Consider the following 17,500-nt stretch of genomic DNA (forward strand, 5'->3'; position numbering starts at 1 on the left):
CCTCCCCCGAATGCATTCATGAAAGACTATTAGATATTTCACTCCCCCCATTCACCCGCCCGCCCGCCCCCCCACCCCCACCCCCTTTTTCCAGCATGTTGTGTTAACCTCACCTCTTTTTTATGTTTTTTATGTTTGCCTGACTTTACCGTTTTTATTTTTTTTGTCATTTTTTGTGTTGGTGTTCGTGTTGGTGTTCGGGTGTGCATGGCGGAGCAGGCCGAGCTTGGACCATAGGCGGCGAGACGGAGGGATCGCCGCACGCCCGTTCCCTCAGCCCGTGCCACCGCCTCGCCAGCTACTCGCCGCCCACTCTCAGAGGTAAGTCCGCCCGCACACCACCACCTACGCCACCATCCCTCACCGCCACCTGGCTGCCGCCCACACCACTACTACAATAACTACTACTACAAAAAACTACTACTACTGCTACTATCCATTTTGCAACGTTCACCCGCCCACGCAGTGTGTGTCCGCCCACCCAGTGTGAAGAAGCGAGCCTCACGCTGGGCGGCGCACGGCAGACCCAGCTGTGCCGTAGAGCGCCCGCGCAGCACGTCCAGCAACGGCGCTAGATAGATCGTTGCCGAAGTGCCGTCACCGCACCGGCCCTCCATGTGCCCTGTCTAGTGTGTAGTGTCCTGTACTTCACATACATGCTTGAGTGCATCGGTGTACTCCGTATGAATAGAGTTTTCTGTGTACTTGTTGCACTTATACAGTATGTAATCAAGTAATCACATATATATGCAAGGATGTGATCCTATCTGAACTTGGAATTAGAGAGACAAACACAAAACTTAAAATGCAAAACATGAGAACTCATGTCGAGTAAAATTACAAACGTGTTTTCTCAAAAAACAACGTCATAAAGTAGTGTTGTTCTCATTTGAATATCATAATTCACATTGGTTGGACGTACTATTTAGCCGGCTTTGTAGGTGCAATTGTTTTGTCATTTACAACGCAAGGTGCAGTTGTACCGATAGGCCTTCACGACACATTTCATTTCAACCATTGATCAAACATGTCCATTTATTGATAGTGCTTATATATTTCACACAGAATCAGTCATAATAACCAAAACCCCTTTAGGCAGTTCTTTACGAATATTAACATAGACGAAAGTGACGTTCTCTCTGGGCGTTGCAGTGAAGGGCCGGCTGCCGCCCCCGCGCGCGTCGGGAGGCCGTCCGATCGAGAACCCGCTGGACAGAGTGCACCGCGAGATCGCCATCCTCAAGAAGCTCATCCACCCCAACGTCGTCAAGCTGGTCGAGGTCCTGGACGACCCGGACGAGGATAACTTCTACATGGGTGAGCCCCTCCCCCTCGACGGCTTATCCAAAGAGGCCTTGTCTGTTCGTTTCGGGAAATGGGGTGGAAAGGTATGTGGGATGACTGGGATTTCGGGGAGTCGGGCCTGGGGGATGTTGGTGTCTTCTAACGGGGTTCTCGCCCTCAGCATTCGAGCTCCTGGAGAAGGGCGAGGTGATGGAGGTGCCGACGGACACGCCCCTCACGGAAGACCAGGCCTGGGGCTACTTCAGGGACGTCGTTCTCGGCATAGAATACTGTAAGTGCAGGATGTTTTTTGTCATAAAGCGGTGTTAGGTACACCGTGCTGTTGATTTTCCTGTAAGATAAGGTTACCTTGAATTGCGAACATCTTTTTCTTATGGCATGTAAACCAATTTCTGATTTTCTGAACGCAAAAATAACATTAGCATTCATACCCTAAACCATATATGCATAATTTCAAAATGCACACTCACATCACTCCCCCTCTCTTCCCCCTTCTCCCCCTTTCCCCACAGTACACTACCAGAAGATAATCCACCGAGACATCAAGCCATCGAACCTGCTGCTCGGCGACAACGGACACATCCAGATCGCGGACTTCGGGGTCTGCAACGAGTTCGACGGCCAGGACGCCTTCCTCACCAACACGGCGGGAACACCTGCCTTCATGGCCCCCGAAGCGCTCTCCACGTCTCGGCATAAGTATTCCGGGAAGGTAAGACGAGGGAGGAGTATGGAAGGAAGGGAGAGGGGTGGTAGGGGGAGGGGTTGATGGGGTGGGATGGGGGAGAGGGGGGGGGAGGAAGATGGGAAAGGGAGGGTGAGAGGGAGTAGGGGGTGGTAAAGGAGTGAGAGAGGGAGGGAGAGGGAAGAAGAGAGGGAGAGGGAAAAAGAGAGAGAGATAGAGAAGGAGTGAGAGAGAGGAATGGAGGGAGGGAGAGGGGAGTAATGGAGAGGAAAAGAGGGAGAGAAAGGGTAAAGAAGAGAGAGAGAAAGAAAGAGGGTCGGGGGAAAGGGTAAAGAAGGAGGAGAGAGAGAATTGTGAAATACCTAGAGCAAGAACAACAAACGCTAGCGGATTTTTTTTTATTCATAAAATGAATTGCGCTACACAATCCACTCGTCTGAAAGGAATAAGTGAACTTGATCTAATATTCTTTTAAAAATACTATCGAAAACTGCTTTTCAATTTCATGGAAGGATAATACAGTTAGACATTTAATTTACGATTTTGACAAAGTTAGCTTCTAATGTCTTCATAACACTCCATTTTTTTCTTTTTCTTTTTCTTTAAAGCATTATTCCATTCCCTTTCTCTTCCCAGGCCGCTGACATCTGGGCAATGGGCGTGACTTTATATGCCTTCGTTTACGGGAAACTTCCATTCCACGATGAAAATATTGTTGTGTTGTACGATAAGATCCGGAACGCGCCCCTCGTGTTCCCTCCCGCGCCGTTCGTCTCCGATGATCTCAAGGATCTGATTAGCCTAATGTTAGAAAAGGATCCTGCTAAGAGAATACCGCTACCGGACATTAAGGTAAGTAAAAGAAGTAAAGAAAAAAAGAAAAGAAAAAATATGAAATATGATTGTGAACGTAGGGAATTAGGTTAGTCTTGTAGCTTTCTTTGTAACGGCAGAATTCGGTTCGCATACTACGAAAAGATGGTAGAACGAAATTTCTTCAATATGATTCTAATGCCCACATGTTAGTTAATGTGTTTATATGTTTATTCATTTTGAAACCTCTCAAAGGAAAGGATTTCTATTAATAAGACTTCGGGAACAAATACGCTCCTTTGTGTTCATACTTTACGTGGACTCTTCTTGGCAGCCATTGTTATTGTCCTGTCAAAAGCACATGCCCCCGCAGTCTCTTGCCATAATAGAAACTTTTACAGTAAACCTTCTTCGATTATTGCTTTATTTTTCAGAATTTTTCACGTCTGTATATGATATTTGGTAATAGCATAGATTTACATGATTCCGCTAGTCTTTGTGACAAATTAAGTCATGATTTATGTCAATTTGTATATAACATGATCATATAAACAGCTACTCCGTACTTTGAAGAAGTTATGTGCTTAGTTTTATCCTTTAGGGTGATTCATGACGCAAAACAACCCATCATTTCAACCCCAACTAAAAATATACATATATTATAAACTTCCACCATACACTTGCAGCAACATCCCTGGGTGACAGCAGGCAATCAGTACCCATTACCCACCGAAGAGGAGAACTGTGTACTGATCGAGGTCACGGACGAGGAAGTCCAGACGTGCGTGCGGTCGATCCCCAAGCTGGAAACGCTAATCCTCATCAAGTGTATGCTCAAGAAACACAGCTTCCACAACCCGTTCAAGATGAACGTGCTCATCAAGGAGCAGTTTGCGCGTGCAGGACGGTCGCACTCGGCGCCTGGTTCGTATGAGTTCTACTTGGACAGGTATGGGTTGTGGTGGTGGTAAACGGCAGCTCTCGTCTCTCCTCCTCCACTCTGCGCCCTGCACTGCACGCCTTTGTTGCTCTCCGTGGTGTAGTACTGACCCAGTAACGTTTATCATGTCTTTATTATGTGGGTGAAGGGAAGAACATTTTCATGATGGAGGTCCTTCATGTTTTTCAAAATTTTCATGACTGAAATTGGTTGGACGTTTCATTCGTTTTATTTTTTTCAGAACTGAAGTTAAGTATTCCATGTAAAAGATATTTATTTTTACTCTACTTGAAAATGTTCTCTTTGTAAGGTGTTCAGCTGTCAAGTGTTGAGAGAGAGCTTGGACTCTCATCAGTCAGAAGGTTTTTACATCAAAGTTCTAAGAAAATAGAATTGCAGAGGAGGATTATTGCTACATCAGATTTTTTAGTACCGACAAAAAAGGCTCATTTCACAGTTCCTATTGGTGCTTTTTACGGCCAGTTTTTGTATCACCACATTTTGAAATGAAAGATATTTTTATGAGAAAAAATGGGAATAATGCATTCACACGGTGTAGTAGATTAGAAAAAAATATAAGAACCTTTGTAGTTTTGAAATTGAAATTGCTTTGTGAAATCATATGAACGACTAGAATTACAATGTCATATATATGAGGAAAAATAATTAAATTTGTTTTTATGATGTCCATAGTAGACATAAAGTCGTGAGAAATAATATGAATTATTTTTAACAGCACCATAGGACAATATATGAGTCACAGCACTGAGTTCATGAGTGAGTAACAGACACATTTCCTGTTAAAGAACCTGACCATGTTCATAATATTTATATATTGCATATGCACATTTGTGCAATATACACTACATACACACACTCACTCTCTCTCTTTCTCTTTCTCTTTCTCTTTCTCTCTCTCTTTCTCTCTCTCTCTCTCTCTCTCTCTCTCTTTCTCTCTCTCTCTCTTTCTCTTTCTCTCTCTCTCTCTCTTTCTCTCTCTCTCTCTTTCTCTCTCTCTCTCTTTCTCTCTCTCTTGCTCTTTCTCTCTCTCTCTCTCTTTCTTTTTCTCTTTCTCTCTCTCTTTCTCTCTTTCTCTCTCTCTCTCTCTCTCTCTCTCTCTCTCTCTCTCTCTCTCTCTCTCTCTCTCTCTCTCTCTCTCTCTCTCTCTCTCTCTCTCTCTCTCTCTCTCTCTCTCTCTCTCTCTCTCTCTCTCTCTCTCTCTCTCTCTCCCCTCCCCTCCCCTCCTCTCCCCTCCCCTCCCCTCCCCTCCCCTTCCCTTCCCTTCCCTTCCCTCCCTCCCTCCCTCCCTCCCTCCCTCCCTTCCTCCTCCCCTCCCTCCCTCCCTGCCTTCCTCCTCCCCTCCTTCCCTCCCTTCCTTCCTTTCCTCTTTCCTTCCCTCCCCTCCCTTCCTTCTCTCCCTCCCCTCCCTTCCCTCCCCTCCCTCCTTTCCCTCTCCTCCCTCCCTCCCTTCCCTCCCTCTCCCACTGTTCAAACCATAAGGCACACTAACATACATAGGTACACACATAGATATGTGCATACATATAGATAAATGCATATAATACTTGAACTATTTTATGGTAACTTTAAATTCTATCCATGATACAGCTTATTAGTGATGCTAATATGATAAACTTAAAAGCAAATATTAATCAGCTTTTTTTGTGCCGGTCAAGATGACTTGCAAACAGTATGCTAAGGCTGGGAAATCTAAGATACATCTCCAGGCAGTCATGTCCTTGAGGAATAACCATGTAATTATAAGTTCTATCAGCTTGTGGGCTGTAGTTTACCATGGTGGCTAGTTATCTATGCTCTGATAATTGATTCAAGTATATTTCCAATTGAAGAATTTACAAGTTATCGAAAGCTATGGTATTATTGTGTCTCTTGCTCACCCATCAGTAGAACAGGATGATTGCTGGAAGTAAGCAAAGCTGAACGTGCATTTGAAGCCTGAACGTTTGCCCAATTTAGTGATTTTAGAGACTTTCATTTTGTATTTCATCATCAGTTGCTGATTTTTATTATTTGTTTGGCTTCGAGAATCTTATTAAATGCACTTTCCTTGATACACACACAATATGAAGTCAAAAAAGTCTACCTATTGTTGATATTTTTCTTTTTAGATATAACCTCAGTAAAGGCATGGAATGATATATCAGTTGTTCTCATTGACATATGAGCATTCATGTTCAGGATATAGATTTGTAGAAAAGTATTGCCATTATCTACCTTGTGATTAGTAAGCACTCTCATTTAGATGGTAAAAATTTAGTTCCCAGAAAATTAGTTTTTGTAAATTTACTAAAACCCATCAAGTATGCTAAAGAGGAATATTGGGCCATAGTTCAAGATGATAAGTATTGTCATTTTACTGCTCAAGTATCAAAGGATGATATGTAAAGGCTGGAGAAAAATATGATACATTCTTAAATGCTTTGCTGATTACATGGATAAATAATTATATGAAATGCAGAAATAGCATTTCTTTTGCTATTGGTGTGAAAATAGTGTCAGTCAAAAAAATGTGGAGTAATTGCTTTAAAAAGCTTCTGCTTTTGGTCTTGTGATTTACTTGTAAATGTTAATGTTCTTGAAATTAGGCTTGATGTTTTTAACACACTTATTTCAGAGAGACTACCTTTCTAGAGGTATCTGAGGCATGGACAATATTTGTATCAAATGCAAGCAACTGACTATTATTTGAGGCACCACAGCAGCTGACTGCTTCATTGTTTGAGGAATATGTATCAGACTACTAAATAATCTGTTACTAGAGCCTCACTTTCTAGTCAGTAGGCATCATTGTTTCAAATAATGTATGTTTCAAATGTCTAGTGATGAAGATATAATGATTTTTGTTAAAGTTACTCATGAATTTCTATACAAATCTCCAATCATATGAGAAAGTAAAATTATAGCCTTTTTTCAAAGAAACTATGCAAAAAGAATTCTAGCGCCTTTCATCAAAGTTGACTCCTTTATGAGGTTTTATTACTGTGCTTTTTAAGTTTTGTTGCTTCTTTGATTGATGATTACTTGTGTTATGTGAATGTTTTACCACAAATGTTTGTATGTAGTTTTAAACTTGCAGACACAGGACTTTTACCAGCATACTGTATTCTATATGTAGCATGTATAGAGGTATTAATTTGTTTCTGTAAGTATTTAGAATACTATATGCTGTCTAATAAGTCTGTCTTTGCAGGTTTTTGTTTTTCATGTATGTTACCTTGTGTACAAAACCTGTTGTTTAAAGCTGCATTGATATTTCAGTTTATTTTGTTTAATTCTGAGATATGTATATATTTTTTTCATGAAATATAATGTTGCATATTTGATTTAACAATTTTGATACACTGCAAATCACCATAAGGAAAACAGATAATTCTTGAAACCTGTAATTGAAGGAAAAGTGGAATTCATAAGAAAGGTATCCCAGTGGTGATTATCTACTGCAGAAAGTAAGGAATGACTCCATAATCTGTCTATAGATATACATGCTAATACTGTGAATTTGTTCTTCCCATCTACCAGGAAGAGGTCGCTTGATATCACACTCCCAGCAGTAGATGAACTGGAGGTCTGCGGGGAGGACAGATGATGTGACGGCCTATCACTTGGTGCAGTGCAGAAGGAAATCATCATCATGATGTGCTTGTTACAATTTCTAAAATGATATAAATGTAAAGAACATGATAAACTTAAAAACTCTCTAAAAACTTACCTCGTTGTTGTTGGTTTCTCATTAACTTCCTAAGATCATTTATTGAATACATATAACAGGATGCAAAACTGTATCCTTTAATGCAATAAAATGTGTATCTGCTGTTTTAAGTGAGAGAAAGCTGTGCCAACACAATAAAGCGTAGCTGCTCTAGTAATGCATAAATAGAGAAGAGATTTTGCAAGGGGACAAAGACAGTTAAAAGTGAGTAATGAAGATAATGCATGCAGCGGTGCTAGAAAAGGCAGGCAAGGCAATTGTTGGTTATGTTTTGAAGAGATGTTTTGGCTAAGATGTCTTACACTGCCAGAAAACTGAAATAGTGTAGACTGAGCACTTAGAGAGTTTAATGTTATTTTTGAATCAGTATGTAAGAGTTTTGAAGTGTTTTTGTCTTGGCTAAAGTCTGCTACAATTTATATTTATTACCCCACCAACAGGAGAATAATGGTTGATTAATTTTCTTGCATTAGATTTCAGGATGTAGCTAAACAGTGATATTCTTTACTTTATGTTCTAATAAAGTAAATCAAGTAAATATTCCAGCAAGAAAAATAGAAAACATTAGTTTTCATTGGCTTGATGGAAAATCTTGCATATGTGCACAGTAAATTTAATAGTTTTATATGAAGGTAACTAATAACTACTGTCATCTGTGATGTTTGGTAGCCTCTCCCAGTCTTTTTGACAATCTTATGATCTGATAGAATTGCTGCAGATCGCTTTTATTTTTAATTTATGTGATTACACAATTTGTGCTAATATAAAAAAACATCCAGTTGCTATAAGTTGTTTTATTCATAGGGGCTTTTATGTAAAGATTAGGTCCCGTTGTACAAGGAGGTAGAAGTACTACGTTTGTTTTCATTTTTATGGGGGTTTGTATACATAAGCAACATTTTTTTTTCTTTTTTTTTAGATATAGATCAGAGCTTTTTGACTGTTGTTTAATGCATTGGGACTTGGTTTGAATTCTGGTTCATGCTAGGTCACAACTCAATGTCTTTGGGCTGTTCTGCTGCCATCCGGGTCAATAACAGTTTCTGAAAGGCCTATTCCATAAGGTGTACTGGGGTTAAAAAATAAGAGCATCCATGTACGGGAGGAAATGACAAGAATTAGTTATTGGTTCATCCAGACTAACCTGTCATGTGAGGCTGGGCTGTGAGTGTTAAACATCGTTGAAGCATCTGAAAAGTGCTGTTCACTGACAAGACGTTTATTTCTAGAATGTTATTAATGCATAATTTCTTATTACTTGAACCATTGCATTTTTGATGTTGTGCTAGATTTAAATACAGTAATATAACTCAGTGATATATAAGTACACTGTTTTGCTTAATATTAATACAATGCCATAGAGACTGGCTGTGCAAAGTCTCCGTTAATTATTCTGTGATTTTCTGACTAGCATATTTAGGTCAATATTTCAGTGTTCCATAAACTGTAGACTACTCTGGGACAAGTTCCCATTGATGGCACATCATGGCAGTAATCATAATGATGTACTATTGGTATTTGGTAAAATCATACATAATGTTGAAGTCTTTTGCATGAGCTGTTACCTTTTAAAGATGTTTAAGACTTGAAGTATCCTAACTAACTATTCATATTAAACAAAATATTTGCCTCACTGATATGCCAGTGTGAGGAGGCAGAGAGTGGACTGCAGGTTTGGCTCAGTGTTTGTCTCGTGGTACAAGATACAGTTCCCAGCATGCAAAGTAAAACAAGCCTCCCTGTGAACTGATTTCACTTCTATGCAAAAAATGAACATTTTAAAGGAGTTTAGCATCAAGTGTCTGTGTACTAATTTTTTTCTTGTTATTATACAGTTTGATTGTTTTTATTTCAAAATCAAATTTCAGATTACCTTCTGTTCATTGTAACCTATTAAATTGAATCATCTGATGAATTTAAATAAAAGACTTCAAATGTCTTTGGAAAGGCAATAAATTTGGTCGTAGAAAGTAAGTTGAACAGTTGATTGTTCTACATGTTGTGTCCTCTGTGTTACAGTGTAGTTCATATATGCAACTTGTCAATTTATAAATCACATGTCTATTATTAATGCATTTATAACTGATACACATGTTAGACATCTTTTTTCTTACATAATGAATCAGTTTTCTTTATTTGGATTTCCATTGTAGAAATAGGGTTAGTGAATGGCTTTAATCAATTTAAAATATGATAATTGGTTTGTATACAATGTTATTTTCTGTCTTGTAATTACTATCTTCAGTGGTTGACACACGTCAGATGCTAAAGTATAGATGTCATGAGTTAATCCTCCCATCCCCCAAAAAATTAATATAATGATCTTGAGCTTCTTCCAGAGCGGCAGGTGTCTACCACTGACTGTTAATTAATTCTGGTCAAGTGGATATCCTTCTTTGAATCAGATTGTGTTTCCGCAATGGTATAGTTTGTTTCAGAGAGATAAAGGAATTGTTATTTTCAGCAAGTGCTTTTATAGTTTAATGCTCAATATGAAAAAATACACATTTTTTTTTTCTGATGATGTTAAAATACTTAATTTTACATTGGTGAACTTTTAAACTTTAGCACAAATGAATAATTAATAAAGATTGAGCTCCATTACACCCACAAAAATTACTTTCTCCCAGGCTGTCTTTGTGTTGCCAAACATCCTGTACCTTTGGCAAGGAAACCTTTTTAGAAAAAAGCTCATTGTGAATGATTAATCTCCAAGGAGGATTTCCACACAGCAATACTTGTGACAGGGAATAAAAAGGCAGAAAAACACTGTTATATACCTAAAGCTGGTGGTTCAGTTCAGGTGATTTGCTGTACCTATATAATGAGCCTACTTATATAGTACAGAGTTACTTTTGTCAACTTTCCATTCATGAGTTACAATGTGTTATTCTATGCAAAATGTGAATGATTTCTGTAGTAGTAATGGCTGAGTATGCTGCATACCTTATTACAGGCTCTTTTTATAAGACTCTCTCTTTCTCTCTCTCTTCTGCAACTGTAAAGTATGTACATACCAATTAGCTGAATACCATGTAGGAATAACATGTTTATCTGGATGATAAACAAGAATTAATTGATGAAAACAAAATATTTTTACTATCCAACCAAATTGATATTCATGATGCAACCTATTTTCAAGATAAAACTTGTTGTTTCAATGCTTGATGACAATATTAATACATTGCACCATTAAATTAGTGTTTAATGAACAAATTTTGCAATACATAACAGGGTTTCTATTAATATACAGATATAAATTTACTGAATACAGTTTATTACAATCCCTTGAAACAAGGTCTTGCATTGAGTTTTAAAATATATAAATTCCAAAATGTATAAGTAGTAGAGTTGCTGCCAATGACCAAAGCTTCACCAAGTTAACCTGAATGATTATGGCCTGAGGATAGGGGAAAACATGATGAGAAGAAGAGACTTTTGTGATTTCAGGAAAAAAAACTTAATAATAATGAATGAATCATTTGCCTGTTTTGTATGGTCTAAGTAATGAAATCCGTAGATAAATCAATAAGGAAAAATATGTAATTTATATTACTGGTCTTTATATTCCCTAAATCCATAGATTTTGATTTCAGAATTTCACATTTTGAAATGTCCATGGTGACAGTTTCAGAATTTTTCCAAGTTACTGCAGGGAAGCTGTTTGGATACAGCTAAATTCATACATCACTTAGCTTTTGGTAGTTAAAAAGAGAGTAAAAAAGACAAATGTTTGGTATGCACAGAATGGATGTAGAAGCTGGCAGGACAGAATGAAAGGTGTTAAAATGCTGGAAGTTAGAAAATAGAACTCTGTACTTACCAAGATACTGGGCTTTACAAGAGAAAATCCCACTTCTTGTTTACTGCATGGAATGTCCTACTGCACATTTGTCATATGAATATTATACAGAATTTTATGCATTGATGCAAATTTCCAGTTTCAATGTGTCCTGTACATAATAAAAAAAAAAAACTTTTTCTGTGTAACATTTCATATCTGTTGGAATTTCTATTTTTAGACTGCATCACTTTCTATTATCTAAGTGTTACCCAGTGACGTCCAGATTATTATTTGTATCCGGACGCCCTGAGGATCTTTGCTATTCTATTATTGTATCTTGAAGGTACGAGAAAGTTCATGTTTGTGACTTATAACTTATTATGTACACTTCAAATAAATCAACATTTGAAGAATTCCAATGTTCTTTTATTTTACACTTTGGTCACTTTTTTTTTCAAGTGAAAATACAAGTCAGCTCAAAGAAATTCAATTTGTAGTAACTTTAAAAACACAAATCTGAAACACAATTTACATAAGATCTAAATCCTTATTACTATAAATGCAAAATTATAAAAATAGTCTGGCAAACATTTTCTTTCTTTCTAGCTGACACAACCCTCTTGTAATTAAAAAGAAAGAAAAAAATATCCAACCTTGAATTATATTTCTTTCAATCTTATATATATAGCCGCTTAACTGCTAAAGGACATTTAAATTTTTTTATCTTCAGATATATGTGCAGACTGAATACCCCCCCCCAAAAAAAAAAAAAAAAAAAAAAATTATATTAAAACAGACCGAATATAGAATTTTTTTGCTGCCCTGTGGGCACACAGTTTTAAATTTTGCCATCCTTTAGGGGTTAAACATGATCCTGAAACTTTGGTTCCTCTATCCATTTAATAATTAAAATTCACATAAGCAAGGAAGCCTCTTCAGCAGTCTAATCAAAGGCACTATCTGGTCTTGAAATCAAGCTCATGATAACAAAAAATTATTGTCTAAACATTTTTTCTAATTCAAAAAAGGGTGTTTAGAAATACAATAACTTTGTACTGCAATACTATATTAGTACGGCAGTCTCAAAACCATGTCTTTTTAAAGGAAATATTACTTACCAGAAAAAATTCACAAATTAATGTTTAATCTAAAACTGATAAATATGCTATTCAATTTCCATAAAAGAATAAAAGAAAAAAATACATGATATAATACAGCTCACAGAAAACGACAACTTATGCAAGAAATATAAATAATTTATATGAGTATACTAAACATAATGATTAATGAAATAATCATAGAACCAACATCGGAAATCACCTATGTACTATCTAATATTTTCATACCTTGCATATACTTTTCTAAAATGAATTGTAAGAATTCATACTTATAATAAAATCCATACTTGTATCAAAATCATAAAGACAAGCATGAAATGAAAAAAATTAACATCTGACTGTAATATAACTATCATATGTAACTTTACATAAGGACTAGCAAACAACAAGTAGCTCAGAAGATTGCACTTTCTGCCTAACAATTATTTTGTATATTACACTTGCAAATTGGTTTATACAGTATTATAGTGACAATATTATAATTGCTAAGTCTTTGCTTTCACTGATACAGAGTCAAATCTAAAGAGTGATAATCTGGTTACAAGCTAAAAGAAAAACAGAAATAAATCTAATAAAAAAAAGATAATTTCTCATTTTACCATACAAATATAAAGCTAATTTTAGATAAAGAAAATGTTAATTCTTAAAGAATGAACCAAAGAGATTCTATTGTGATCTTCTGAAATGGAATGGGGATAATGGAAACTGGTCACATTTCCATACTAGCTATGGAAAGTAAATTAAAAAACATTTTTCTTTGATAAATAGTCGGTAAAAAAAAAAAAAAAAAAAAAAAAAAAAAAAAAAATACTATGGAATCCTAATTCGGAAACTCCAGTTGCTGAATAGAATATCTGAATAGAAAAAAACTAATCATTGTGAAAACAGCTAAATTATACTGATGAAGGAAAGAAAAGGAGTAGTATATAAAAATATGAATCTATAGTTTCTCACAAGACTGTCAAGTCGTCAAATTCCCCATCCCTGGAGCCTCTAGTAAAGGTGTACTAGTAGTTGTTTTTGACGTTAATTGGGGACCAACATCTGATGGTGACAGATTCACTGCCTGAAGCAAGGATGCTGATGGTACAACTGACTGCTTTGATGTTTCTTCTTCAGTGCTAGCTGTCTTTTGGGCCATGAAGTAGCGGCATGTGAAGCAGTTTACCAAGAAGCCTACAAAACGGCTTACCAAACCTGGAAAGAAAATTGAAATCTTTTGCAACTGAGGTAATGAGAATATATGGTATATGCTGGGACCAGGTACAAGATCTAAAGGATATATTCATTGGAAAATTCTTCTGAAATGAAATAGAGCTTAAAAAATAAGCTCTTTGTATCTAGTTCTACTTAGCTAATGTTCATTCATAAAAAAAAATATATACATGTATAAAAATAACATGCAATTTAGAATATGTTTTTCCTTTCATAAAAGAGTTGTAATGTGAATTATCAACTGTCTCTGATGATTAAAGAGATTTTTTTTATACAAAGAAATCTGGATTGGAGAAAAAGTTTCACTCATATATAATGTAAAGATTATTGTTATAAATTTTGTTATGAGAGCCTATAATACAGTACAATGTCATTTTACTGGGTTGGCACAAAATTGAATTACTCCAAAACCTGACAGTATTTTTTTTTGTACACTTTAGTACCATTATGCCAAAACATTAAAAATTATATCAATTCTGAATAGCTGAACACAAATATGCTGACGTTATTTACAGCATGCAGATATGCATGCCTACCCAACATATGCACATGCATACAGAAATGCACCCACACACCTATACTCGTCACAATTCCTTGCATATGCAAACACATACATCTCACCTCTACAAACATACACATATTTCTATTCTTAGAACAGGTAATGATAAATGACAAGTAATCTACCCTAAACTAACACATATCAGTTATCATTAAGTGTCAATGACCTATCACATGAACATAATTTTTTTTACTCATCAATAGTTCTGTAATGAGAAAGTGAAAAATTATACATTTATGCTGATGTGAAGTTACTACATTACTTCCTGGAATAATGAATGAAAATACAAATGTTTACTTAAATTCTACAAAGCTAATGATAAATGATGATGATAACAACTGATAAGAATTATAATAATAGTTAATAATAATATTAACTATTATCATAATCATCATCATCCACAGTCAACCACCAACCACCATCACCATCATTATCAACAATAAGAATAATGATATTAATGATAACAATAATAATAATAATAGTAACAATAACAATAGCAAAAATAACAACAACAAATAATAATGACGATGATGATGGTGATAACATGATGACAAAAATAATATAATTACTATTATCATATATACTTACCTAGTTCATTACCAAAGCATCATAAAACTTACCAGAGCATGTAAATATTCCTCCAACAATGCCACATAATCTTGTTAAGAATTCAAGGAAAGGTTCATGCCTTTCTACAACCTCCACTTTCAAGGCCGAGACGTCATATTTAAAGAAAATCCCGGGAGTGCCATGCGAATTCTGGAGGGTGACAGAAAGATTGTTGAATGTTCTATGTATCTATCTGTAAATACATTTAGATAATTTTGATTTTAAAATTGAAAACTCATATAAAAGTTCTCCTGTTACACTGCAAATTAAATCAAACTGAATCACTATGAGTGGTTTTACTGTATGAATTTATCTGAAGTTATCATTGTCATCTAGGATATTCAGCATAAACACTGTATGGTTAATGTTTGAGTACCACCAACAACAGCAGCACCAAACCAAGGCTGGAACCATACATATTCTGATTTTTAAAAGTTTGTGAACCAAAGATACATGATGCAAGCTGTATGAAAGCTTTCATAAATTTATGAAACAATTTAACCCCTTGGATCCTGTTGTTTCACAGCAATCACCTGGCCCAAAATACAGGCATTAGGCTTACATGAGCAGCTGCTCTGCCAGGTGTACGGCTTGAATGCTGGGTGCATGTGAATACTTATGAGTGGTGACAAGAATGTATGCCTCCCTTTTGCTATGCTATTTTCTCTTTTTATGCATAAGCATTTTTAGTTTTTTTGCCATTTTCCAATGTCCAGATGGTACAAGCTTTTTTTGCACAGACTCCCTATCATCCCTCTAGGTATTACATAACTTTGTGCAAGAAAAGTAAAAGTATTTAAAACAAATTTATTTGCATCATTTTAAAATTTCTTCATAATATTAAATTTTTTGTAATACAACCTGCACCACCTATCATGGCGAGAAGGAATAGGATGCTAAGCATCGAAATGGTGTCCTCCCTGGAGCTTGCACTCTTCCAGTAATTTTTTATGAACATAATGGAAATAATCCAAGAGCCCCTTTATAAACACCAAATGAATGAACTCCAAAAGGTTTGTGCACTCGTGGGGATTCCTTTCCATCACCGCAGCCTTCAGCTGAAATGGTCACAATGGCAAGTCCGCATCACCCAGCCCACTGACAGATTTTCCCATGACGTGATGGTCACATCATCCTGATCAAAGGAGTTAATATATGTCTCCATTCACATTTTGTATCACTAAGGCTTTGTTTTAGGCTTAATGACATTAGAACAAGTCCCTTGCCATTACATTAGAAGTTACTAAGGGGATATAGCTATGCACCAAATGTGGAGAATATTAAAAAAGGGTACAGGTCTAGTGCAAATACTGTCTTGATATGCGTAGTGATTTCTAATATTATCATATGGTGGTATTTGACTGCTAATGGAAACCACTGAAGTGTATCAGGGAAACACAAAGAATTCATGAATACATAAATTCTGTTTATCAGTTTGTCTGTTTTTCTGCATTATTCAAATATTATTTTTAATCTTTTTAACGTGTTGCATATTATTTATTTAAGTGCCTTCCTTTCAACAAAAATTGGTTCAGTGGCATTAATAGAGGAAGCTTAAACAGTTTGTTTGGAAATGGTAATGACTGCTAACACCATTTATCAAGTTTAACAAGAGACTGGGTGAACTGCATTACATGTAAGTGAAATTCCTCTTAACTCCTAAAATCCAGGTGACGTTATGGTCCCGTCATGGAAAAATCTGAGTCAAGGGTTGGGGGGACGTGAACATGCCATCATCAGACAAAATGGCTGTAGGCCAGTTGATGTGAACCTGCGGTCATAAGCAAAGGCCAGGGTGACGGAAAAGACTCACTATGAATGCACAAACCTCTTGGAGTGTGATTAGACTCATTTGGCAATTAGAAGAGGACTTTTGTATTATTCCCATTGATAAACAAATGTGGAATGTAAGGCACATAAGTCGTGACTGGAAGAGTGCCGGTTCCAGGGAGGACGCCATTTCCATACTCCGCATCGTATTCCTGGCCACTGTGACTGGTGGCACAGTTTGTATGACCGAAAATTGAAAATTATGAAAAAAATAAGTTGTAACACAAATAACGAAAAGTTCCCTTTCTTTCTTGCACTGAGACGATATGAAATCTGAAAGGAAAACAATCTAGCCATCTGGATAAAGCAAGACAAAAGACAAATATGGACATTAGAAAGTGGCAAAAAAGCTAAAAAAAATTACGGAAAATAATTTTGTAAAGGGCAGGCATAAAGTCTTGTAACTGCCTATGCACTGCATGCTGAGGGTATTGACCATTAATGCAACCCACTTCCCATATTTTCGGCAGTGATTTCCGTGACACAACTGGATCCAACGGGTTAATACCCAAATGATTAATTCTTAATGTATTAATCCCTAAATCCTATTCACCTTAATCATGACCAATTGTATCCAAACACATGCACAGACTGGTAAATTTTTTCTTGCACATTTTCTAATGTCATTAACACATATTTGTCCATATCTGATACCATTTGGCAAGTTTCCTCCAGCCACACTCAGGATATCATCTCCACTCTTCCAGTTCCCTTTGTATACTCTTCTCTCCTAGAGCTCATCAAACCGTAATGTTGCCTGCCTCTTTCTTCTTGTAAATGGAATGTAGTGTCTGTGAAGTAATCCTGGTAGTGTGTGGCATAATTCATGCTGCTAACACCCCCATCTTTTCCTTGCCCTCATTTTCCCTACACATACCATGCTATTCATACCAGTTACTTCCTAGTATATTA

At 36.6% G+C, this 17,500-nt stretch overlaps 2 protein-coding genes across 2 annotated transcripts in view; one reads left to right on the top strand and one right to left on the bottom strand.

The window, feature by feature from the left end:
- LOC113816181 (calcium/calmodulin-dependent protein kinase kinase 1-like) overlaps window positions 1-11,672 on the top strand; it is a 262,710-nt gene extending 251,038 nt beyond the window's left edge. The window contains exons 6-12 of the mRNA XM_070114304.1: window positions 220-321; window positions 1,153-1,317; window positions 1,466-1,576; window positions 1,818-2,017; window positions 2,627-2,842; window positions 3,490-3,752; window positions 7,284-11,672. Coding sequence (XP_069970405.1) covers window positions 220-321; window positions 1,153-1,317; window positions 1,466-1,576; window positions 1,818-2,017; window positions 2,627-2,842; window positions 3,490-3,752; window positions 7,284-7,350 — 1,124 coding nt within the window. The 3' untranslated portion in view covers window positions 7,351-11,672. The remainder of the gene's footprint in view (window positions 1-219; window positions 322-1,152; window positions 1,318-1,465; window positions 1,577-1,817; window positions 2,018-2,626; window positions 2,843-3,489; window positions 3,753-7,283) is intronic.
- The window catches only part of LOC113816162 (endoplasmic reticulum-Golgi intermediate compartment protein 2), a 19,807-nt gene continuing 13,968 nt past the window's right edge, over window positions 11,662-17,500 (bottom strand). The window contains exons 9-10 of the mRNA XM_027368203.2: window positions 14,770-14,908; window positions 11,662-13,572 (exon numbers count right to left, since the gene is read on the bottom strand). Coding sequence (XP_027224004.1) covers window positions 13,337-13,572; window positions 14,770-14,908 — 375 coding nt within the window. The 3' untranslated portion in view covers window positions 11,662-13,336. The remainder of the gene's footprint in view (window positions 13,573-14,769; window positions 14,909-17,500) is intronic.

Source organism: Penaeus vannamei, chromosome 35 (genome assembly GCF_042767895.1).
Source record: "Penaeus vannamei isolate JL-2024 chromosome 35, ASM4276789v1, whole genome shotgun sequence".
NCBI classification, from domain to species: Eukaryota; Metazoa; Arthropoda; class Malacostraca; order Decapoda; family Penaeidae; genus Penaeus; species Penaeus vannamei.